Source organism: Notolepis coatsorum (genome assembly GCF_963971535.1).
Source record: "Notolepis coatsorum genome assembly, chromosome: 5".
NCBI lineage: Eukaryota > Metazoa > Chordata > Actinopteri > Aulopiformes > Paralepididae > Notolepis > Notolepis coatsorum.
The window spans coordinates 171,559,518-171,585,157 of NC_140169.1; the positions used below are offsets into that span (position 1 = coordinate 171,559,518).

The window sequence follows — 25,640 nt, forward strand, 5'->3', positions numbered from 1 at the left end:
ATTGTACTTGTAGGGCTGTCAACGAATATTCTATATTGAAATTAATAATCGACTTGTAAATTGTTTTTAAAATAATAATAATTATTAGATTGTGAAAAAAACAGCCCCTGGTGGGCGGTCGTTAGTGGTTAACATACCGTTGTATTCGTTCAGTACACTACACAGCCGTTCGGTACGGTACACACTGAAACGGTTAGGTTTGGTACAGATACGTGTACCTTTACACCCCTAATTAGCACACATTAGATATTATGACAAAGGCAGTATGGCTAATAGAAATATTGGTAGTCTATTAAACGCAAGAGGACGGTGGAATCCTGGGGCAGCCATAAAAGGAAGGGTCATCACGTCACTGTTTAGCGTTTGAACGCACATTGGTGCCAAGTGTGGAAACTTTCAGTTCGGTCGACATTGTGAGTTGAATGGATCAGCCGTCTCCTCGTTTATGACCTGTAATTTAAACATAATTTAAAAAAATTATGTTGCATTGTTAACTAGCTAACATTTGACATATCAGTTGATGTATATTTCCTCAGATAGCTTGTAAAAAATAATCCTACTCACAATAGACCAACAGTAAAAGAAAAAAATTGCACTGAATTAGGATCTGCTTTTAGCTTGTGCCCCAGAAACATGACTGTTTTGCAATGCACTTTAAAACTCAATTCATCAGTATCTATTGGTCAGTTTAAATCTTTAACAGCAAACCATTTCACCAGTCTGCAGTTGTAATTATCTTAAACGTTTGATTCTTTGTTTCTATAGTTTTTTTTATTATGTGTTGTACCTCTCGACATCATTGTAAATGAGAGCTTACTCTCTCAATGATCCTTTGAGATTAAATACAATTTGTATTAATTAATACATTTTAATACAGGCTTCAATAGAACTGGCACCAAGCCGAGCATAATTACTGGTATCCTGACGTGATGACCCTTCCTTCTTTTATAGTTTCTTTGTGGTAGATGAGGAAGTGTCTAATCAAGTGGGGATGCTCTGCTCCATTATACATCAGTAAAGAGGTGGATATACTTAATTTACCTGTGTATACGTTTGACTACACTATCCATTCCTTCACTGCAATGCAGAGGTACAATCAATGAACCACTGGTAGGGCTATTTGGACCAATTTGACGTGCGAATGCCCCAAAGGGGAAAATGCCCGTAACAAAAGGCAGCAATAAAATCATCTAAAAACTTTGGTGACACCACAGTAATTGTATGTCACTGTCAAATAAGTGGTGGGAATTTAATTGTGCACAATTTACATCTAGTGTCCAGCAGAGGGCGATGTGCAGCATCTATATCATGTCATTTATCTGGCATCCTAGCAGGTTTTAGGCATTCACTGAAATCTAATCTACTGAAATCTAATATTCAAAATGATTAGTCTTCATCCTCTGCCATACAAAAGTGCTCATATCCAATATATTAAGAAATATCCAACATTGTGTTTTCCAAACTATTGTCCATTCTCGACAAATAACTCGAGTCTCGCGTACAAATAAAAAAGAAAGCATTTTATTTGGCAACAGAACATATTTTGAAATCTTCTTTCAGAAACAAGAGGGGAGAGAGAAGAGCCTCTACTCACAGTAGAGAAAATAGAATCCTACTCACAGTAGACTAACAGTAAAAGAAAGAAAAAAAGGAGGGGGGGGCATGTTAGAAAGAGGGGCGGGCAGTGGTAGAACCATGTTGTTCACTGGGAGGTAAAGCACTTGATTAAACGACAACAGTGAAGAAGACCCATGTCCTCGCCAACACTCACACTGACAAAGAGATTAGAAAGTAGTTTTTTTTCTTCTTCTTCTGGTCGATGCACATACATACACTCAAGTTAATTCACATACGTACATATATCCACGAAGAGAAAATATTAGTCGACGTGTTCATCTTCAGTTTTGTTGGCACATACTGCTTAGAAATTCTCCAGCATGAATCCTTTTGACGAGTCCATCGTTAAAGGTATTGGCAATGTAGTGCTTTTTTTTCAGCTTTTTTTAAATATTTCTTTTTTACAAAGGAGGCATTTGAATAAAATTGGTAATAAAAGTATAAAGATCGACAATAACCCAGAAGATGTGTATGACTGATTATGCCAACATTTCATTGTACTGTACTTGTGCTGTATAATGACAATAAATTTGAATCAAACGATTAACCGAGGGCGCGAAGCCCATCCCGGATTAAGACCATCCCACACTGCGAAGTCGGGTAGGCATCCAAACATCGATATCCGCGTAAAAAACCTGGCTGAATGTTGCTTGCTGCTGGAACGGGGCTGGGAGGACCAAACGGGCCTGTCTCTCTGCACATGGTCTATTATCCCCCGCTTTAGTTGCCGCTTATGACCTACGTAAAATTTCAAGTCCCAAATTAACCTTGACGGCCTCGTCACATCCTACAACTCGCAACATAGCTGCAAGGAAGTCTTTTCCGCTGAGCTTCGTGTCCTGAAGAGAGTTGCCTTTGCAACGCTGCCGAAAGACCGCAGGGCATTTACTTGTGGCAAATATGCACAGACTATTGAAAGCTGCAAGTCCTCTGATTAAGACCGTTTACTGCAGTTGAGGACATTTGTGAAAATTGTGGCCCCTGAATTCTAAATAATTGGCAATACCTGGGACGGGACTGATTATATTAAGTAATATATCCAGTGATTTATTCACTATATCAAAAGTCACTGGCAATTCACTGTATCCAGTCATTACCATCTTAAATGGCTGCCCCAGAGCGTGTAAAGGTCCAGGCATGAATGGAGCTTAAAGGCAAAAGGAAATAGTAGGTGTTCTATTTGACCTCCTATCTGAACAGTGCAATGCCAGGAAACCGGCACTGCAAACAATGGTAAAAAAAACTAAAATAAAATAACATCATCCATTTCAAACATGTGTGCTTTACATGGTGGAGGGGAATTTTTGACAATGGGTTGATGTATCGCATGGGGGGAGGGTAAACGTCTTAAGATGACTTGAGGTTCCTTGGATTAATACCAAGACTAAGAATTACACTAAAGGGCAGGTCAACAAAAAAAGATCAAAAGAGCTGCTCACAGGACTGAGATCCAGTCCGATCCTGGACTATAGAACACACACCCTCTCTGGACAGAGAATTCCAAATCATTGACGTTGTTAGTCCAAGGCAACTTGATCTGTGTTTCAGGGAGTAAAAGCAACGAAAAATCAAAGAGTTAGAGTCAGGGGTCAGTTTGGTCACTGGCTTCTAGTCGACGTGAGAGCCGTCGAGCGCTATGTGTAGTCACAGAAGTTTGCAGAATAGTGGTCACCGTCCTTTTAGAATACAAAAAAAGAAAAAGAAATCAGAATTGAACCTTTAGTTTAAAAATAATAAAAATGTGGTTGAGATTATGCTAGATGCTAAAACCATGGCCAGCTATTAATAAAAAAAATCTGACACATTTCTTTTGACAGGATGACAGGAAGGAGGAATTCCCCCGGGGGTGAGACGGTCCATGGAGGGTTCAGAGTAAACAGCATCGCTCTTTGAAGCTCTTCTTGTTCTTGTTCTTGTTCTTTCCTTTGCCGTTTTTGTCCTTGTTCTCCGACATCTTCTTGCCTCGCACCTCACGCATCAGGTCGAAAAACACCTTGCGCGGGGGGGGGGGGGGGGGGGGGAGACGAGAGCAAAATCACTTAAAAAGAACACTGACATTTTGGGGAAACACACTAATTCGCAGTGGCTTCAGAGTTGTCAAAGGTAGTATTTCTTCACATTGACTGAGCTAGGCTAGCTGCTGCACCCTACTATTTCCGGTCCTTGTGCTAAGCTAGGCTAACGTTCACCTCTCTCTCTCTCTCTCTCGTGGCTACTGGACACACAAATATCAAACGTGTGTCCATCTTCTTGTCTGACTCTGGGGAAGATGACAAATAAGGAGTAGGGGTCTCACTACAATGAAATGGTTACTCTGGGGACTAACATCATCACACATTAAGACAATTGGGCTCATTGGATCCACAAGCGCCTCAGCTTTCCAGTAATTTACCATACGCAATTCCAAGACTGTTAAGGGACCCCAGTATGCAGACATGTTCAAATACACCATTTCTAAAATAGGCAAACATTTTTGGATTAGCATAATAGTGTTCATATATGTAAAGGGGAAACCCGTGGCTACCTATAGAACCCATTTTCATTCGGATATTTTGAGGCCCCTAGCCAAACTTTGAAGCCTAAAGTATCTTCGATCTAGCTTCAAAACTGAGCCAGACCCTAAAAGACAGTCCCGCTGGTGGAGAGGAATGTTGTACATGGCTGCATTCATTCAAATAAGCAATATTTGTGGGAGGGGACAGCCTTGGGAATTACTTTTAGTGCTATAGGTAACATTTGTGTCTTGAATGGATTGCCCTGTGATAGAATGGGAGAGGCTAGAGTATTGTGTATATATATTGCACTTGTATTTAATTTAGTTTTAGTTGTATGTCTTGAGAATTGTTTGTTGAATTGCACAATGGAAACGTTGTAAAAAAAAAAAAAAGAACATAACCAAGAACTGGAAAAGGATGGAGGGCGTCTGGTGTACCTTGTCGACGTTGGCCCTGGTCTTGGCCGACGTCTCCACGTACTGAACGCCCCACTCCTCTGCTTTGCCACGGGCCTCGTCCACGGACACCTGTCGGCGCTCCTCCAGGTCAGACTTGTTCCCCACCAGTAAGAGTGGTATCTTGTCTTCCTCCGCCTTCACCCGGAGGATCTGCTCCCTGCAGTGCACGTACACGCACACACAGACACACGCACACAGACACACACACACACAAAGTGTACACTGAACATCTTTGCTGAAAACCCATTTATTCAAGGAAATGTATTCTAGTCCCATGCCGTTTTTTGCATGCAGTAGCCTACCAGTGTTGTAGTACTCAAGTCCAGGGCCCTCATTCATCAAAGTGACGTAGAATATGTTCTATTTCCACACGTAAGCACAGAATTTAGAATCAGTGCACGCACAGAAATATTGGGATTCATCAACCGTGCGTACACAGGTCCTATGCTCCTCCGTGTTGATAAATACCACTTTGTTCTACCGTCAATGCTCGTGCATGATTATCCATATATGGTCATGAAAGTGATGAAACACCCCCCATGGGATGTGAAATAATGGACTGACCCGAGCGGAACTCTGAGAAACTTCACAGAGATTGTTCACTGCTGTCGAACCAAGAAGACACAACGCGTGTTATGGGATAAATAAAAGGCGGACTTGTAAACGGTGATGTCAGATATCAACGGCTCCCTAAGACCATTGCTGCAATTCTGCCTGGACAGCTCAAAATACTAATAAAGACCGTTCGTTGACCACTGTTTGGCGTTGGTTGTGTGTCATTATAACCGTGCTGTAATATGAATGCCTTTATTAGTTGTGTTCGATTGGCTATATGATCTTTAGAGGCATCTATTTTGTTGTCGGTATTACCGACAACAAAATAGATGCCTCTAAAAATCATATACTATTAGGTAGCCTATATGAATTACATATAATAGCAGCCATAGCCTACATTATGCAACAGTAACTTGCGCATACCAGTGTATGCGACGGACCAGTGTATACCTTATATCATATCATATTCATATAATAGTTTACTCTATCAGCATACCAGCATGTAATATGTTCTTTGTTAGAACTCAACTCGTTATTATTTTGCACATAGATTGCAGAAATACAGGAACGTTTTGATTTACATTAAAAGGCTTTGACATTGTAAAACTAAATACGTGGAATTCTGTAAGCATAATACAAGTCATATCACCCACACGATATGCTCTGTGTCCAGAGCATGTATGCTTTTCATTCATTTAAGACACATTATTGCAAGGGTTTTGTAATACACATACACCCTGGTGTCATTGCAATGCGTTTTTTATTCTTTCTTATACAGTAAAAAGGGGGAAGAACACTATATCGTGGGTGTTCATATGACTTGTATTCTGCTTACAGCTTCGAAATTCCACTTGTTTCGTTTAACGTAAAGCCTTTTAAATATAATCAAAACGTTCCCGTGTTTCTGCGGTCTGTGCGCAAAATAATAACGAGTTGAGCTACGCGGAGCGCAGTCAGTCAGTACACCCTGTATATTCCGATAACGCTATATAAGCCATGCTGCATTCATTCTGAGAGAAAGATCTATTATTCCAAATGCTATTTATAGGGTTTTGACCATAATTACACTACTGTTGCTATTTTACAATGAACTATAATGAATTACGGTTCATACAGAACATGCCAGTGTTGAAACTAATGCACAGAAGCTCATTTCCTTGTTGTAATAATATATTCTACCACTGGGCGTCAGCTAAGTGTGCTCCGAGCTGTGCGTAAATATAAGCACGGAGTCAAGTTCAAGTTGAAATTGATGAATCCCACTCTTTGCTTAGAAATGGTCGTACGCACAGGTTAAGCACAAATCTGTGCGTAAGACACGTTGATGAATGAGGGCCCAGGACTCTGACTCGAGTCCAAGTCCTGGTCTGATTTTCAGGACTCGTTGTGACTCGACTTGGACTTGAGCACTGATGACTCGGACTTGGACTCGAGCATTGACTGCATTCTGACTCGGAAGGTGCAGACGAGGACTCAAGACTTAAATGTATTTAATTGATAAATACAGTTATACAACAGGTAGGTCCGACCGCGCATTTGAGATTGGTCGAGAGCGTTCTTCTAAGCCGTGAGTGTATCCATGATGATACATTGACTCACGGTTAAATCGCCATGAATATACCACTGCGCTGGCTTTAGAATGTTGTAGAAAGTTTTCAACTGCCATTCATCAAACGGAAACTGTCAACATGACCTACTCCGCGGACAACGTTACGTTGGAACGAGTGGATAGATAGAGTCTAATGCAAGAGAAAGTCAGAAAAAGTCATCGGCACCTCGGACAGTTCCAGTTCAATGCCCAGGCCGTGGACTTGGTGGCGTTGAAGGATTAATTGAAGCGCGTCCAGCTCATCTTTCGTTGGATTGGCATGTCTAATAATGCTGTGTTTATGAATACCGTTAGATGTAGGCCCGTCCTCTATATCTATCCACTTGTTTATAGTTAACGGGTACGTTAAATTAGACGAATACGTCCTTCGTTTGCATTGCCAAGCTGGTTGATAGCCTACTCCATTTGAAATTCCATAGCAACGATACATCTTTAGGAACAATTTTTCTACGCCAAGTTCAGTGAAATCGATATAAAAGACCCTAGAATCGTCTGTATTCATCCTTTGTTTTATTTTTTTATAATTTTTTAAACATAACATACAGTTAGATATACAAGCATTAATTAACAGTACACATCCAATGAAATCACCATTTAAAAAAATGTAGCATACGAGATATACACCTAATACTTGCTATCTAATACCCTACATACATATGCTCTCGCTCGCTCGCTCCCCCCCCCCCCCCCCCCGGACCCCCACTTGGATAATCCATCCATTATCATTCACTCCTAACCAGGCACTACTATTCATATGCTAGCTTTTATTCTCTCCACCACTTCTAACCACATTGCAATTTTGGTTTCACTGACACCTAGAATTCTTGCTGTAGATATTTCTAGATAAATCACGTCGAGATATGTAAGAACCCAAACCTTCCGACACATTTTTTCCCGTTGAAACCATCTTGATGCTATCAGCTTTTTAGCCGCTGTGATACCAGATAAAACTAATCTCTTTAGCTGTATAGGGACTGCAAACTCGAAAACATCATTCAACAGCAATACAGAGGGGTGTACAGGTATATTCAGAATTAAAAAATTTGATAATTGCTGGGACACTTCTTTCCAGAATATCTTAACTGGTGGGCAATCCCAGTACATGTGCATAAATGTACGCTCATCCCCATTTGTACATAAGGAGCATCTGGAGTCTTGTTTAAGTCCCATTCTGTTCAATCTTATAGGAGTCAGGTATGTCCTATGAATAAAGTTGAGATTAATTTGTTGATGGTCCGGGTTACGTGACGCAAGTCGAACGTTTGCCCAAGCTTCTTGCCAATCAAAATTTATTTCCAGGTCTGGTATATCCCTCCTCCAGACTGAGTCTAGGGGGAGGATTCCATACGAGGACGTTAGTAATTGATGATACAAATCTGATACAAAACCTCTCGATGTTTCTCTTTCATAGAAGAATTTGTGGTATCTGTGGTGTTCAATTGGTATCCTTAATGGGACTCCATGAGCCTTCAAACATACCAATAACTGTGCGTAAAAATAATATGTGGAACTGGTGAGATTACATTTTGTATGTATGTCTTCATACCCTGTTTGTTGAAAACATCTCCTAATGTGTGTATGCCCTGCTTTTCCCATCTAGGGTATCTTATAGGTCGTTTTACAATCAGGAGTGCATTGTTATTGAATAGGGGAGTATGACTATGCCATTTATGTGGGTTAGAATATTTTTTTTGTGTTTCACGCCATATCCGGATCGCATGAGTAATAATGGGGCCAAATTTCAATTCGCATTGCTTAATTGATAATTTGGTGTATACTATGTCCTGCAGTCTATGTGGTGCTACCATATTTACTTCAAAATGTCTCCAGGATACTGATGCTTGGGAATCAAACCAGGTTGTCAGTGGTCTTAAAGTGTACACCTTAAAATAGTGGTAGAAATCTGGAAATGCCAAACCTCCGTCGGCTTTGTTTCTCTGTGCGGTGGATCTTTTTATACGTGGAGGTTTGTTATTCCAAATAAATTTGTATGCGGTAGAGTGTAATTTTTTCCAGTAACCATCTGGAGGGGGTAACGGTAGCATTGAGCTAATGAAGTTGATTCTAGGTAGGACATCCATCTTAACTATTGATACCCGTGCCTGTACTGAGTTTTTAAGTTTTGACCACGTCGTATTTGATCTTATTTTGGATTTTTATGTAATTGTACTTCACCGTTTGGCTTATAGTATGGAATATTTCAACTCCCAAACATCTGAAGTGTTTAACCATTGGTATTTCTTCTGGAAGGAATATATTTTCCTTTGCAGGGGCATTAAGTGGAAGGAAAGCCGACTTTGGCCAATTTATCCTAAATCCCGATAGATCGCCAAAGTCATCAATCAACTTGAGAAGATGAGGTATTGAGGTGTTAGGGTTTTGCATGAACAGTATTACGTCGTCCGCATATAAACTAATTTTATGTTGTGTGCCCTTGATTGCGATTGGTTCTATGGATTGGGATTGTCTTATATATTGTGCTAAAGGCTCTAATGATAAATCGAATAGTCCGGGGCTAAGAGGGCAACCCTGTCTAGAAGAGCGTGATACCGGAAAGATTTCGGAGGTGATTATACCTGTTGTAATCATGGCCAATGGGTCTTTGTATAATACCTTAATCATATCAATGAATCCTTTTCCTAACCCCATCCTTTCTAATACTGCCCATAGATAAGACCATTCCAACCTATCAAAAGCTTTCATCGCATCCAGGGACAGCATCGCCTTAGGTGTGGTGTCATCCTTGCTGGCATCTAGTACATGTAGTAACCGTCTTATTATTATCCGTGATCAAGCGGCCTCTTATGAAGCCAGTCTGATCAGGATGAACTAAAGACGTCATATGTTTTTGAAGTCTGATGGCTAATACCTTGGAGTCTGTATTCATCCTATATTTTCCCCGACGGGGCAAACTTGCTGTATAAAAAGCAATAACATACTCGAGCCAGTGGGATATCATGAATATTGCCACTCTGTGATGCCTACTCTACTCGAGCTTCACTCTCATGGCTGCGGGCGCATCACAGCCATGGCAAGATTCATGATATTCCACTGGTTCTTGTGTATTATTGCTTAATTATAATTTTTTTGTATATTTTCTTAAATAGGCCCTAATCATTTGGCATAATATATTGATGGCTAGTGCATTTATTTGGCTATTGTGTCACAAAGTAAATAAACTCCCTTTGAAATGGTGACCACTGTGTCATTTATGTTTAATGTAGACCTCTTTTTATTTGTATGTCAGCTCTTTGACTGCCAGAGTGAAGTGGACTCAACCTTGATGACTTGGACTCGGACTAGGGTAATGGGGACTCGACTCTGACTCTTCTTTGGTGACTCGGAGTTGGACTGGAACACTGGGGACTAGAGACTCGACTCAGACTCGAGATTTAATGACTCAACTACAACACTGTCGGCAACTCTTGCTTCTGTCATCTACCCAGATAATATTGCCTGTGAAAGTAACCGCAAAGTGCTTAAGTTTCCTCGAGCATGTTCTGGGCTTGGATGGTCTGCCTTTCCCATTGGCTATCCTTCAATGCACTTTAAAGATCAATACTCTATCACTAATCACTGTCCACACATCAGTCCGTAACTGTTTTAGCTCTTTGTTTGTTTAATCTTTGTTTTTATTTTGTATTGTATGAGATTTTCCCTGTTTTTAATCTTTGTTTTTATCTTGTTGCGTTACAACTTTCAATGTTATCTTATTTATTTGAACTCTGTTTACTCGTCATCTTTGTATAATAATAATAATAAAGTCTACTGGCTACTTATATTGTTTTAACTACTTCTTCTCAGGCTACTTAATTGGGAACTGTCAATCAACCCTATTTAATCCTAATTTTGGCTACTTGCTGTGTTGGCAATTCAAGAATTTGAACTTGTTCTACGGTCTATGAAAATCATTCTGGACAGGTGCGTCTGTGAAATGCAATAATTTTTTAATCCAAATTACATCCAAATTCTGTTCAGTGCATTACACATCCTACAAGTAAGTAGTCCATTCTAGCCGTACTGTGTAATGCAGTGTGTAATATATATATAACACATGCTCCTTTACCTTGAACATATTATGAAAACGTAATTTTGAGATTGCTTTTCTGACTGGTGCAACCCAAGCCTTGGTGAGACTGAGAGGAGCAGGAGCCCTCTGTCAATTCCCATTGCTAGTCACAAAAGATTAGGGCTGACCTTCGACATATTTTTTGGCATTCGAAGCTTCGGGGGCGAGATTCGATTTAAATTCGAAGCTTCGAGATTAAAAATAAATAAATAAAAGTATATAATTTTTTCTTTTTTTATGTTGTGGGACTTATACAGCACTTTGTTCATCTTTGTCAGTGCTGTAAAGTTGAAACCTTTTTAAATCTTAAGACAAACGAAACACTTTGCTTTCATGAAATATTGTAAGCCGTCATTTGAGGCTTTAATAAAGCAGCACAATGAACACAAATCTGTCAGTGCCGAGTCCGACCTCATCTTAAATAACAAACAGCAAAGAGAGGCAGAGTTGATTTTGCAAAAAATAAATTAAAATTAAAAATATTTTTTATATATATTCGAATTGTATTTTCCCATTCGAATCCCATCGAACGAAGCTTGGAACCTTCGAAGTATTTAAGACAGCCCTACAAAAGATAGCATTTGCAAATACACACATTACAGCGTGTGTGGCTGCTGTACCTGAACTCTGCGGTGGCAGTGAACGACTCGTGCTCTGTGATGGAGAAGACCAGCAGGAAGCCCTCTCCGCTGCGGAAGTAGTTGTCCCTGATGGCGGCGTAGTCCTCCTGGCCCGCCGTGTCCAGGATGTCGATCTGCACCTCCTCCCCGTCCAGGACCACCTTCTTCCTGTAGCTGTCTGCCTTGGTGGGCTCGTAGTCCTCCACGAACTGAGGAGGGAGAGGGAAATAGGCGCAATTGATTTCTTTCTTTACCACTAGCACGGCCGACAAGGGGTCACATGACCCCTAGGCATTTTCAATAAATGTATCCTCGTCACTCGGTCGAGCTCCAGCTCTGTCACTCAATGACTTTTCCTAAAAGTACCAGTTTTTATCTGGCACGGTTTCTGAAATTTCAAAATGACTTCAGGAAAATGGAATTAGAACTTTATTTCAGCTATTTCTGCTGAGCGGCCACCTCCCTCCCTCCTTGACCCTCCCTCCCTCCTTGACCCTCCCTCCCCTTTCACTCTCTCCCTCCCTTTCTCTCCCTCCCTCCCTCTCTCTAAAAGCCTATCTGATTTGTCCACAAATGTTAACTCTTTTCCCACCCAAGTTCAACCCAGGCTTTGCTAGCAAGATGGAATTAAATAACTTGAAAATAGAATATTGTTCCACCCTAAATACAATCTACAGAAGACTTCTGTGACATGTGCAAATAATTACAGCAATATATAGGCTACCTGGGCTATTTAAAACACCATTTACTTCATGCCGACTTGAAATTGGGAGACTTTACACATTGAAAAGGTGTTGTTCTTTATAGGCTATATTAACCAATCACAACAATAAACACGGGTGCAGTATGTACAGAGTATACAAAAACAGACGATTATAATGTGCAGATATTTGTGCAGGTGTCAGTACAGAACAAAACTATAGGAACTGTATATCCCGGACCGTATTTTATTCTTAGGCTTATTTTAATTCTTATTTGTGACTTTTGTTTTGTCTACCTAAATGTTTACTGTGAGCGATTTGTAGTGCCACATTTCCCTCTGGATGATTGAAGTATTTCTATTCTATTCTGAGCTCCATATCATTTGAAAGTAAAAACATAGAATTCACCGATTTCACATAATTCTCAGTACTGTTAGATCCTGATCAAACTGGCCAGTATCACGTCTTCGTCTGTTTGGCTCTCCATCCAATTCCTCTGCGTTGTGTCATTTTAATGGTCCTGACGTCTCAGATTAGGGCTGACCTTCGAAGCTTTTTTTGGCAATCGAAGCTTCGGGGCCGAGCTTCGATTTTAATTCGAAGCTTCGACATTTTTTTTTTTTTTTTTTATCTTATGTTGTTGGACTTGTACAGCACTTTCATAAACGTTGTTGTTTTTAAATGTGCTCTATAAATAAAGTGGGTTGGATTAATTAATTAAGTAGCCCCTTTCGTGACTGAGCCAACAAGGTTTCACTCGGCTGTGTGATTTAATTCAAGGTGGATCGCTGTTGTCGTTTGAACAACTTCAGATTTCATGGGAACTACCAATCCCCCAAATCAAGAATGTTTAAGATGAATGAAGTAAGATTTTGATTATTTGAAATATGGCCTGTGTAGACTAAACTATGCACATAATTATGTCAGTCTACAAGGTCCGGATTCTACATGGTCCGGCAATGTAGACCTTGTAGACTCCACTACAGACCAATTATCAGTGAATGTTCATGCATTTTTAAGAAGGGCAACTTCCACAAAAAAACAAAGAACTCACCAAAACATCTCAGTAGCACCTTATCTAAATTTTATTTCCTATTTTGTTTATTCATCCCAGTATATTTCTTTCTTATGTGTGGAATTCTACAAGGCATGTAGGTGTATATGTATTTGAGGATGATATCCTTCAAACAGGCAATAGTGATGATATAATTTGGGCAGTGCTGAGCTGGGTTACTTTCCTCCAGTGTATTTGTCCCCCGGCCCCACCCAATGGCCCCATGCGCGCGCGCACACACACACACACACACACACACACACAAATCGACGTAAAAAAATTTTTTTGAAAAAAGAAATTTTTGAAAAGATTTTTTTTTTTAAACTTAGATTTTTTTTTAATGTTCGAAGCTTGTGCCATCGAACGAAGCTTCAAAGCTTCGAAGTATTTAAGACAGCCCTATCTCAGATACTGGTTGATATAATCCTTATCTCTCCCCGTTAGTACAATCCGCAAACCATAATAATTCTCCACCTCCGTAAGAATCCGACACTTCGACAAAACGTGAAATACCTTACAAGGAAAAGCGTGTTTATTTCTCTAAACAGAAACCTCAGCTCAGATGTTAACAGATGTTGTTGTCCTTGAGAAGTCTATTCTAATGACCTTTCGGTGTGTTCAGTCTATCTAATGATCTTTCAGTCCAGTCTATTGTCCCTCTGTCTCTCAGTCCAACAGTGGTCAGGCCTGTTCGTTAGCCAAGACCATCCTCGTGGTAGCCGAAGCTAATGATGATGTGGCATTCTGCCCCCCCCCCCCCCCTCCTCTCTGTGATGAGAGGAGAGAGTATCTTGGTCTCTTCCCTCCTGTGGGATTCGTTTCTTTGGTCTGCCTTACACCCGGAAACACCGTTCGACTTATAGATCTTCGTCATAACAACGACGGCCCCGCCTTCTGGTTGTCATGTGCCGCGCTGTCATGACAACCGCGTTTAACCTTTACACACATTTCACGTTTCATTAAGATGAACCTCTCTCCCTCCTGCTCTGGGCCTACACTCTCTCTTATCAATTTGTTCTTACAAGGAATTCAAAACAAAACACCCTCGCTGGCAGTGTATTCAATCCACTGGTCACCGTTCTATCACCGTCTTCCATGCACATTTCGATCTCACCGTTTTAGCTGTGGTCATCTCCCCCCAATCTATACATCACATATATTGAAAAAGCACCCCAAATCCTTCATTCCCCCCTTTGATTCTTAATCAACCTTCAGAATCAACAGACTACTTGGTTTTTCAATTAATTCTACACAAAAATAGACTCATAACAATGAGGGCCCCGCCGTCTGCTGTTTGCCTTTTGTTTTCCATTACCCGCATCACACCCAAACCAGAAAGGATAAACAACGGTCAGGGAGGAGAGAGAGAGAGAGACAGAGAAAAACACAGATTGCAACTTTTCAGACGACACACCTAAAACCTTCGGCCCCCCTATTAGGTACACCCCACGTCCAAATCAGAGCGCTCCCTTCCCTCTTACAGTACACCTCTCATCTTGGGCCGGTCCCGTCTCCTAGGGCAAGGGCCCCTTTCAGTGACGGCTCCTTTCCTGAGCTGGTCCCCCTTCCAGAGCGGTCCCCTAGGCAAAAATGTCTCCCCTGGTCTGCTACTGCTCAGTGTCTCTGGCTGTCCTCTCCACATCTGCTCCTCCACCGCCGCCGTCTCCTCTCTCTCGTCGTGGATGATCTGTGTACCAGGCTGCGGTGCCTGGCCCCTGCTGCTTCCTCCTCCTCCAGTCTGTCTCCTGGTCGTCTCCACCGCTGTCGGTGTCTCCCCCCGCTGAAAGCAGAAACACAACACCGGCAGTCGTCTGTACATTCGACTTCCCTTGTTTTGCTATTAGTCTACCACCTTCTCCACACCCATATCTATCCTACAGGGCTGTTCCCTGTTTGTTGTCTTCCGGCGTGACACCCGCAGCTAAACGATACCCACTCCGCGCTCTATCTGTTCATCCCAGGTTGACCCCCAGCGCGCGCCAGTTCTTCTGGTGACATGTCTTCAAGACTCTGCCTATTAGGTGTGAGAAAGCCCCACTAGAATTCAAACTCCCTCTTTATTCCATAATTAACCCATTCAAATAACTGCACCTCCTCTCTGTGCAATTATTATTTAATCCATTGTATGATTAAACTCTATTCGAATTAACCTGTATAATCTATATTATTATAATAGATCCACTCTCTGTGCTGCAGTAGATTCTCTAACTTGACTCACTCCCCCACTCCGCCACTAGATGGTAGTACAGACTTATATCTAAATATTCCCCTATGGGTAATGAAAACTCCCCTGCACTACCCCCCACCGCCACTAGGTGGCGACCTACTCCTCCTCTATGGTGTTTTAGTTGACGTGTCACTTCCTGGTTCTTATCTGTTGTTATCTCCTCGTGGTGCTCACGGCCATTTTGTCTCGGTGCAAATGGCTACTCTCTCAAACAAATGGCCGCTGCCCTTCCTTCCAAGGCCTAAAAACACAGCTGTTTTTCCTCTCTTTCCTATCCATTATCAGGAGACGCTTTCTCAGACTAATACTCTTGCCTGATCGGACATAATACACACTGGTACAATCTCCTTTCGACTTTCCTTCTGTTATGAAAACAGTCCCGCCATTAACAATTTTTCGATCTGGTTCAAGCGTTCCCCCCCCCCTTTCCTCATCTCGCATTTACCCTCCTTAAACCAAAACTGTGCAGCCTGCCTCATTTGCTTTTCATTCTCTGTAGATAACACCCTCGATTTTCACCATGGCTCTCTGCTCATATTATTCCAGCTGGCTTCTCTGTCGCTACTTATTTACGGGATGCACTATCTGTTCGTTTTTATTTGGCTTAAAAGATCAAAACAACCGTGTGTGCACAGTGAACTCACATTTTTGATCAGAGCGCTGTTTCTCCTACAGCGCTGGTTCGCCTCCTGACCGCTCGACTCGCCGCTCTCTCCCAGGGCTGGCCGGCCTTGCTCGATCATGATTCTCCCACACACGATGACTGTTGTCCACTGTCGTCCCATTATTGAAAAAGTCTTTTTCCGTTGTTCTTATCTCTCTGCAACCAACTGTTCCCGTTGTTTTTATCTCTTGCAAATCCGGGTCACGGCACCAACTGTTAGATCCTGATCAAACTGGCCAGTATCACGTCTTTGTCTGTTTGGCTCTCCATCCAATTCCTCTGCGTTGTGTCATTTTAATGGTCCTGACGTCTCAGATACTGGTTGATATAATCCTTATCTCTCCCAGTTAGTACAATCCGCAAACCATAATAATTCTCCACCTCCGTAAGAATCCGACACTTCGACAACGTAAAATACCTTACAAGGAAAAGCGTGTTTATTTCTCTAAACAGAAACCTCAGCTCAGATGTTAACAGATGTTATTGTCCTTGAGAAGTCTATTCTAATGACCTTTCGGTGTGTTCAGTCTATCTAATGATCTTTCAGTCCAGTCTATTGTCCCTCTGTCTCTCAGTCCAACAGTGGTCAGACCTGTTCGTTAGCCAAGACCATCCTCGTGGTAGCCGAAGCTAATGATGATGTGGCATCCCCCCCCCCCCCCCCCTCTCCTCTCTGTGATGAGAGGAGAGAGTATCTTGGTCTCTTCCCTCCTGTGGGATTCGTTTCTTTGGTCTGCCTTACACCCGGAAACACCGTTCGACTTATAGATCTTCGTCGTAACAACGACGGCCCCGCCTTCTGGTTGTTATGTGCCGCGCTGTCATGACAACCGCGTTTAACCTTTACACACATTTCACGTTTCATTAAGATGAACCTCTCTCCCTCCTGCTCTGGGCCTACACTCTCTCTTATCAATTTGTTCTTACAAGGAATTCAAAACAAAACACCCTTGCTGGCAGTGTATTCAATCCACTGGTCACCGTTCTATCACCGTCTTCCATGCACCGGTCACCGTTTTAGCTGTGGTCATCTCCCCCCAATCTATACATCACATACATTGAAAAAGCACCCCAAATCCTTCAGTACTGAACACGTTTTTTATCAAACAGAGTCTTACTACAGATCTCAACAGCCCGTTTCTCTTTAAACTGCTAGAAAACAGCCTCCTTAATCAATGCCAATATTAACTTTATCTTTATGGATGTACAATTATTAAAGTCCTGTTCTCTGAAATAATATGTGAATATGTCCTGCCCAAGGGCCACACATCTGCATATCCCACATAAACAGTTTATTATAGTCTATAATCTAGTCTTGTACTAAAAAATCTATTCCACAATCTACTCATACATACTGTAGCCAATGTACTTCACAGGATTCCCATCCCATAGCTCCTGCAATAACTAGGATTGGGACACATGTGTTGACTCCCAAAAAGCCTGTTAACATCCCTTATAGATTTATACATTTTGTATAGTTCAAGTATGTATCCCCAAAACTAAACTGAAACTTACTTTTGGTCTGTGATGGGAGTTTTGAAGTGCATTATTTGGAATTTGTTATTGTTTATTAACTCATTGGGGGCCAACAGCAGAGGGCGCTGATGGCCATTCAGCGTCAGTGCATTATCCAATGTAGGGATCGCTTTACTTGCGAGTGCTTTAATATATGAAATATAATAGCAATAGATCTAAATAACAAGTTGATCGTCAGTGAGTTGCTTCCAGTCAACATGCACAAAACAGATAATTTTTGCATACATACATTTCCGTTTTATACCGTGATGAATATGAATATATTCGTTCTGTCTAATCTCAATAAACTCCAGCAAATCGAGCTTCAATGTATTTCCTTAGAAACCGTGCCATTTGTCGCTTGATTTATGAATTGTTTTCAAATAAACGCTAGATTATCGATATTATATGTGTCATCATGCACAAACAGAAGCAGGGTCTGAAAAATCGCTTCTCCGTACCTTGGTCGGCGCGAACCTCACACACACACACACGCGCGCTCCGATTGTGGTGAAAGAAACATCGGATTAACCCAAGATTCGTAACATAGAGTCCTTACCTCACATCTGATGTAGTGCAAAAAGATTAATCCAATTCCTGATCGCCATTCCAAATATTAAATATTATAGCTATGGATCTAATAACACAATTGTCAGTGTCGATTGTCAGTGAGTTTCTTCCGGTCAACATGCAAAAAAACAGATCCATTCATTTCCGTTTTATACCGTGGTGAATACGAGCATAGTTCCAGAGCGATTCTGTGTAATCCCAGGAAACGCAGCCAAACAGCGCTTTACTGCATTTCACTATAAATCGTGCCATTTCTCGCCTGGATCAATAATCAATCTGAAATGTTATGTTTCATTATGTTTCATCATGCATGCAACAAAGGGTGGGTGGGAGGTTGTTCTTCTATGCTTCGATCGCCACCAACGGACACGGCACACACACACACAGCAGACACACGCTCCGATCGCGGGGAAAAAATAATCGGATCAACGCAAGATTGATAATATATAGCCCTTACCTTGTCTATGTTGTACTGCAAAAAGAATAATCCAATTATCTGATCGCCATTCCAAATACTGATCGCGATCATGTTTCCAACGTAATCCAGCAATGAATATGAACGGGGGGGGGGCTCGTCGAGGCAAACGGGGATAACCGCTTGTCTCGCCCGAGTGTTCAGACCCCGCCCCCCACGCCGCAGCTCGGCCCAGACGCCAAGCCACATCGTTTCAAAATGGAGCGCAATAGCGTTATTGGCCGTTTGCGATCTCAGACACATTCAGGACAGCCTGCACAAGGTGCCTCGATGGATTATGAACAGCAATAGCGAATAAAAGAAATAACGACCCAGAAACGAGAATCTTCATTTTTCAGCACTCAACCGCTGGGCCACAGAAAAGAGATTTCTCGTGAACGGCACTGAAAGGGTTAACAAGGCCATTTATGTACTGTAGACTGCAAATAATGACGGAGAGAGAACATCACCCTGCTTAACACCCAGTGGTGTTGGGAACCAGTTAGTGACGCTGACACAAGTCTCTGGAACTCTGCAATAAGGCAATAAAAGTTGTGAACAATGTTAGTTATCTCCATCCTACAAACACACTGTTTTTTGAACTAAGGGCATTAAAGTTCCTTGACTTAGTTGACCTTAAAACAGCAGATAGTTTTTAAAGCTAGAAGTTATCAACTGGCAAGTAACTTACACATTTTGTTTAAATAACGAGAGGTGAGGGGCAGCTGATTGGCGCAGTGGGCAAGGCGCTCGCCTCTAACGCAGGAGACGCTGGGTTCGAGCCCAGCTCTCGACGTTGCTATACCGGCTGGCCGGTCGTTCATACTAACACAATTGGCAAGTGTTAAGAGGGTGGGAAAGCCGGTGGGTGGGGATTTGACGTTGTGGACAGCGACTCCTACAGGTCAGTTTGGTGACGCCGGTGCGACGGAAGCAGGAAGTGACGGGGGCAGCGTGAGCCTCCCACGCGTTACTCCTCGCCACTGAGAGTTTGAGCTGCTGCGGCGAAAAGATGCGTCCGGCTGCCTCCTCGTGTACCGGAGGGGACACGTGATGCAAGGCTTGTCCTCACTACAGCCGACCAGTGGGGGGCATAGTCTAGCAACGCTCAAGACAGGGGAGGGAAGAATTGGATACACGAAATTGGGATGGGAAAAAAATAGAAAATGGGGAGAAAAAGTGGATTAAAAAAAAAAAACGAGAGGTGAGGTATAATTTAAGAAGAGCACTCAATTTCAAACAGCCTAGAGCTCGAACCACACTTAAAAGGATGTCAATTAAAGGAGTGAAACTCTGGAACAATCTACCGGATGAAATAAAAACAGCAGGAGTATTTTTAAGTTTAAAAAGATGTTTAAAAACAGGGTTCCAAAATCTTAGTCAAATTTAACCTACATGTAGAATCTGTTTTCTCTACTCTGCTGTTTTGATTTTTTGTTTGTTTGTTTGTTTGTTTTATCTTGCAAACGTTAACTTTTTTTGTTCTTTTCAGGATCGTTTTTTGTTGATTGTTGATTTTTTGTTTGTTCGTTTTATTTAGCAAACTTTTACTTTTTTGAATTTGTTTTTGAATTAGGGGTAGGTTGCTCTATAAGCCTTGTTGGCTTCAAACTAGGGATGCACCGAATGGGAAATTCTTGGCCGAAACCGATACCGAAAATAGGAAACAGTTGGCCGAAAACCGAAAGCCGAAAGCCCGAAAATTATTCATAGAATAGAATTTTTTTTTACCAATGTTGTTCAGCTACCTGATTATGGAAAAATATATGATTATGGCAAAACTTAACTTAAATAATAAATAATCACTATTATGGGTCTTTTTGTATCACAAACAGTACTGTATTTGCAAATCTGGTATGTCATAAATGTATAGATGTAGCAGTACTGTCTATCTGTATGTCATGTATGTCATATATGTCCTGATGAATTGAAAATGGGGGACCCTGATGTAAACAAGACGAAAGTCTTTCTCTGGTCTGCATCCCCTTAACAATTGTGTGTATTGAGCTGTACTCAGTGGTGCAGTGAAAAAAACTCCCCGTAAAAAACCCACTATGATTGGTTGGTTTGTTTAGATATGAGTGACGACTCACGATTGGGTATGGTAGGCCAAAACTTTACGGGTAGGCCAATCAGAGGCAGGATAGGGCGGGACTCCAGGCCGCAAACCAAGAAGTGAAAATCGAAACGCAGACCACTGAATGAGAATGAATGGATCATGCAATTTACAATAACAGAACCAGTCAGGATTTGATGTTTCCACTGATGGCATTGATGAAGATGATGTCAACAACAATAACAACACTGCATCTCCATGGCCCTACCTGGACATGTTTATGAGTTTGACTGAAAAAACGCCTAAAACATATGTGTTTAGGTGTTTATTGTGTCAACCAAAAACGAAGCTGCTCTCGACGTCCCACACGTCCAAGACTAACTTGAGAACACATATTCAGGTGAGCTGATGAAAACCCTTACTGTCTTTACATAAACATTGTCAACTGTTCCCAAACAGCACACAAGTCAGTGCACTTTTTATCAACAGCTTTAACTAACAGTCTGAGATAGGCTAGCTGCTATGAACAATATTATTGATTGATTGATTGAAAAGTGTATTAACAGATTGCAGAATGGGTACAGTACAGTACAGCTCAATACATACAATTGTTAAGGGGATGCAGACCAGAGAAAGACTTTCGTCTTGTTTACATCAGGGTCCCCCATTTTCAATTCATCATAACATATATATGACATACATGACATACAGATAGACAGTACTGCTACATCTATACATTTATGACATATCAGATTTGCAAATACAGTACTGTTTGTGATACAAAAAGTGTCCAGAAAAAGAGTGTATATACATTTGACGTAGAAACTGTACATTGGAGGAGGTTGGGTGGGTGGGGGCTGTACATTGGGGGGGGGGGGCACACTGTACATTGGAATACTGACAAAGCCATACTTGGTCATTTATTGTACAACTGGGTTTTGAGTGTTTTTGAATAGTGATTCACATTCCTTTACAGCTTTGGGTAGGGCGTTTCACATTGAATCCCTGCCCCTCATCAGGTTTGGTGTGAACGATGGGCTGTGTCTGTCATTGCCATGGAATGTTAACTTGCATCCCATCCATAGAGGCAATTAGTGTCATTGTCTTTCATACGCTGGGAATGTGTTTTGATGTTCTCTGCACAGTAGAGAACTTGCTCTTAATATGCTGGTTAAATCTAGTTTAAGTTGATTCAATTAAAGAAATTGTATCAATACATTTAAAACATTGTTTGTTTTTCAACCATATCTGTTGACAATATAGGCAACATCCTGCTACCTTTTTCAGCTTCTCTATTTCAAGGCAAAAAAAAAAAAAAAAACTGTGCCAAAAAAAACTGTGCATGCGCGCGCGCACGTGCACATGCGCGTGGAGCGTTTGACTTACTGTCAATTTGCCACTGCACCACTGGCTGTACTGTATTGTACCCATTCTGCAATCTGTTAATACAGTTTTCAATCAATCAATCAATCAATCAATGAGAGAGAGAGAGAGAGAGAGAGAGAGAGAGAGAGAGAGAGAGAGAGAGAGAGAGAGAGAGAGAGAGAGAGAGAGAGAGAGAGAGAGAGAGAGAGAGAGAGAGAGAGAGAGAGAGAGGCGGACATCTGTGCTCTATTGAGCGCACCTTTCTAGTCCCCAGATGACTTTGGCACAGTAGACGCGCGACAGACAGCGTCAATGTGAGAAACACAATCCCTCCCCCTCTCGCTCTGAATAATATGCATATTAGATCACTCAGTGATTAACCGCAACGGGCATATAGTAAATAAGGATAAAGTATGTTAAAGACGCATTTATTGGACTCGTTGCGCGCAGAGTTTACATAGAAACAGCGCGACTCCCGAGGAGATGCATTGCTCCCGAGTCCCAAGAGGAGGACGCAGGACTGAAGAGCTCACAGCGCACATGTAATGAATCCGCGTTTTGATGACATCATCACAACAACACGCGTTAGGTTACAGGTTGCTTCTGTTTCGGTGATACATTTTCGGTGAAAAAACTCTTTCGGCCAAAAGCCGAAAGGCCATTTTTGGCCACTTTCGGTGGCCGAATGTTCGGTGCATCCCTACTTCAAACCTATCCTTTTCGCTTGTTTATTTGTAAACATTTCGAAATATTATTTGTTTATTGTTTATTATTTGTATTCAAAATAAAATAATTCATTCATTCTGTAGTAGTGACTGTATAGTGACTGTATGTAAAGTGACTGTAGAGTGACTATGTAGAGTGACTGTATGTAGAGTGACTGTATGTAGTGACTATGTATAGTGACTGTATAGTGAGTGTATGTAGAGTGACTGTATGTAGAGTGACTGTATGTAGTGACTGTAGTGTGACTGTATGTAGAGTGACTGTATAGTGAGTGTATGTAGAGACTGTAGTGTGACTGTATAGTGACTGTATGTAGAGTGACTGTATAGTGAGTGTATGTAGAGTGACTGTATGTAGTGACTGTAGTGTGACTGTATAGTGACTGTATGTAGAGTGACTGTATAGTGAGTGTAACTGAGGGGTACAATTCCCTGACTGTATTGATAAGTATGGTATCATTAAACCACTACCGCTTTATGTACTTTAATTACTGGCCATACAGTACACAATATATGAATATGATGAACACTTCCCACAATGAAATCGGTTCCAGTCAAAGGTATTAATCAAGTATTTAATGGAGCAAAAGGTACATAGGATACTTTACATTATTCTTTGAATGCACTTGTAAGGCAAAGGAGTATGCGTAGGCAAATCAATAATGAATGTCCATTCTCTGGTTACGCAGGAGGTAATTATACAACCTGAATCTTAGGGAATTATATCTATGGTGCACTAGTGATATAGCGGGAGATACTGGAAGGGGTTCCCACTGGTTGTAAGCCAGCAGGGGGGGTAGAAGATCTGTCGGTAGTAGGACGTCTGGTCAACGATGACTAGGAAGACTTCAGGTACAGAAGCCGGTGCAGTAGCCTCTTGATCCACAGACGAATACAGCTTGGTTCTCTTGTAGACTGTAGCTCCACAGGGAAGAAAGCTAGTCGACCTCAGGCTCTCTGGGCGCCGACTCGACTTGACTCCTCTCGGGGTAAATCCAACACGTGCAGCGTTGGCTGGTTCTCCGCTCCATAAATCACAGGACCAAAGCAAATATATTCCAGCCGCAAAGGGCTATGTAGTCGTCGGGTAGATTAATCCAGTGTACATGTCCATACGGTTCTCGCCTAGGTCTCCTCGGGTGAAAGCGCCATGTGGTCGGCCCAGCCTGGATAAGAACTCTAGCTAATACGAGAAAGGCGTTGGAGATGCTGGTCACTGTAGAATTCTAACCGCACGATACACTATACACAAATAGACTATTAAAGACTCAATAGAAATATGTCGCACTCGACGGTATAGCGCCAAACTCTGACAATTCAGTTACTAATTCGCACGCGGTCTCGATGCTCTATTCTGAGGCCAAACAGGCCATACTTCACCGCACGTTGTATCGTGGGTGAGGCTTCAACTTATCGATAACATACTAAATGGACGAAGGGTACGGAGGTAAGGGGGTAAGGGGCTTCTACAGTCACCTGCGCCGTATTTATACGCACGGTGAACAAACTAGTTCCAATCTCATTTCTGTCGCGTATCCCTGGGCAAGGGCGGGCATGTCCAGACACATCTTGACGGTGACTTTGAACCTGGCTCCGGAGGCCGGTCCCTGGCGCCGGTGGACCGCTGTCCAATAGGAGAATGGAATATTATGGTCTGGGCTAAAGGGATATTCCGTGTATATGTACAAGGAATATACAGGGGATATCAAACGATATACAAGTACTATGCAATATATATCAATAAATAAATATATATATTCGGTTTAATCTGATCCTTTGTAACAGCCGCCCCCTAATTAGTCCCACCTAATTAGCTAAGCAGAGACAGATTAACCGCACTGTCCACTACTCAATGTCTGTTGTGAGGGATCGGTCAGTTCACAAAGTCATGGGGTCATGGTCGTCATCGATGGTATCGGGGAGCCTTGGCAGTTCTATTAGCCTCGCCACGGGTCGGGTGAAGGTCCGCCCTTGGACGAGCACTTCGGCTGCTCGGACCTTTCCGTCGGCACCGGTGATCACTTTGCTTACGCGGCCGGCCGGCCACATAGCTCGGGGTAGTGACTGGTCGATAATCATGACGACTGTTCCTTCTGTCAAATTGTCTCTCTCTTTCACCCATTTCTGGCGGGTCTGTAGAGACGGTAGGTAGTGGAGTAGGAAGCTGTTCCAAAACTTGTCAGCCAGTACTTGACTGTACCTCCACATTCTTCGGCCGTTCGCTTCTTCAGGCCTGTACATTGTCTGTGGTAGCGCGGGGTCCAGCCGCACCATCAAGAGTATGTTGGGGGTGACTGGGTCGACATCTGCTACATCACTTGAGACGTAACCGAGGGGCTTTGAGTTCAATACTCCCTCGATCTCCGTGAGGACTGTCATTAAGACTTCTTCCGCCACGGTCTGGGCCCAAGCACGGCGTACAGGGCTGTCTTTATTGAACGTACTTCTCGTTCCCAAGTTCCACCGAAGTGAGGTGCGTTCGGGGGATTAAACTGGAAGTCAATCTGGTATGGAGCGAGGTGGGTCTTAAGTTCTGGGCCCATAGCTTGGAAGCTCTCTCTCAGCTCTCTTTCTCCGCCTTTGAAGTTTGTCCCGTGATCAGACAACAATATAGACGGTTTACCTTTCCGCGATGTGAATCTTCGGAAGGCCATAAGGAATGAGTCTGTGCTCATGGTTGGAAGGAGTTCTATATGCATCGCTCGGGTGGTCATGCATTTGAATACAATACCCCATCGCTTCTCGGTGCCTCTTCCTTTCTTTATATACAGCGGGCCGAAACAGTCCATACCGGTGGAGTGAAAAGGCTTGTCGCCGAGTCGGAGGCGACAGGGAGGTAGGTCAGCCATCCGGGGTATACTGGGCTGCGCTCGCCACTTACGACAG

At 42.3% G+C, this 25,640-nt stretch overlaps 1 protein-coding gene across 2 annotated transcripts in view; it reads right to left on the minus strand.

Moving 5' to 3' along the window:
* Positions 1-1,499: 1,499 nt before the first annotated feature.
* The window catches only part of LOC311229322 (ras-related protein Ral-B), a 121,752-nt gene continuing 97,611 nt past the window's right edge, over positions 1,500-25,640 (minus strand). For both annotated transcript variants that reach the window (XM_084315398.1, XM_084315399.1), the window contains exons 3-5: positions 11,424-11,632; positions 4,550-4,727; positions 1,500-3,610 (exon numbers count right to left, since the gene is read on the minus strand). In XM_084315398.1, coding sequence (XP_084171524.1) covers positions 3,485-3,610; positions 4,550-4,727; positions 11,424-11,632 — 513 coding nt within the window. In that variant the 3' untranslated portion in view covers positions 1,500-3,484. The remainder of the gene's footprint in view (positions 3,611-4,549; positions 4,728-11,423; positions 11,633-25,640) is intronic.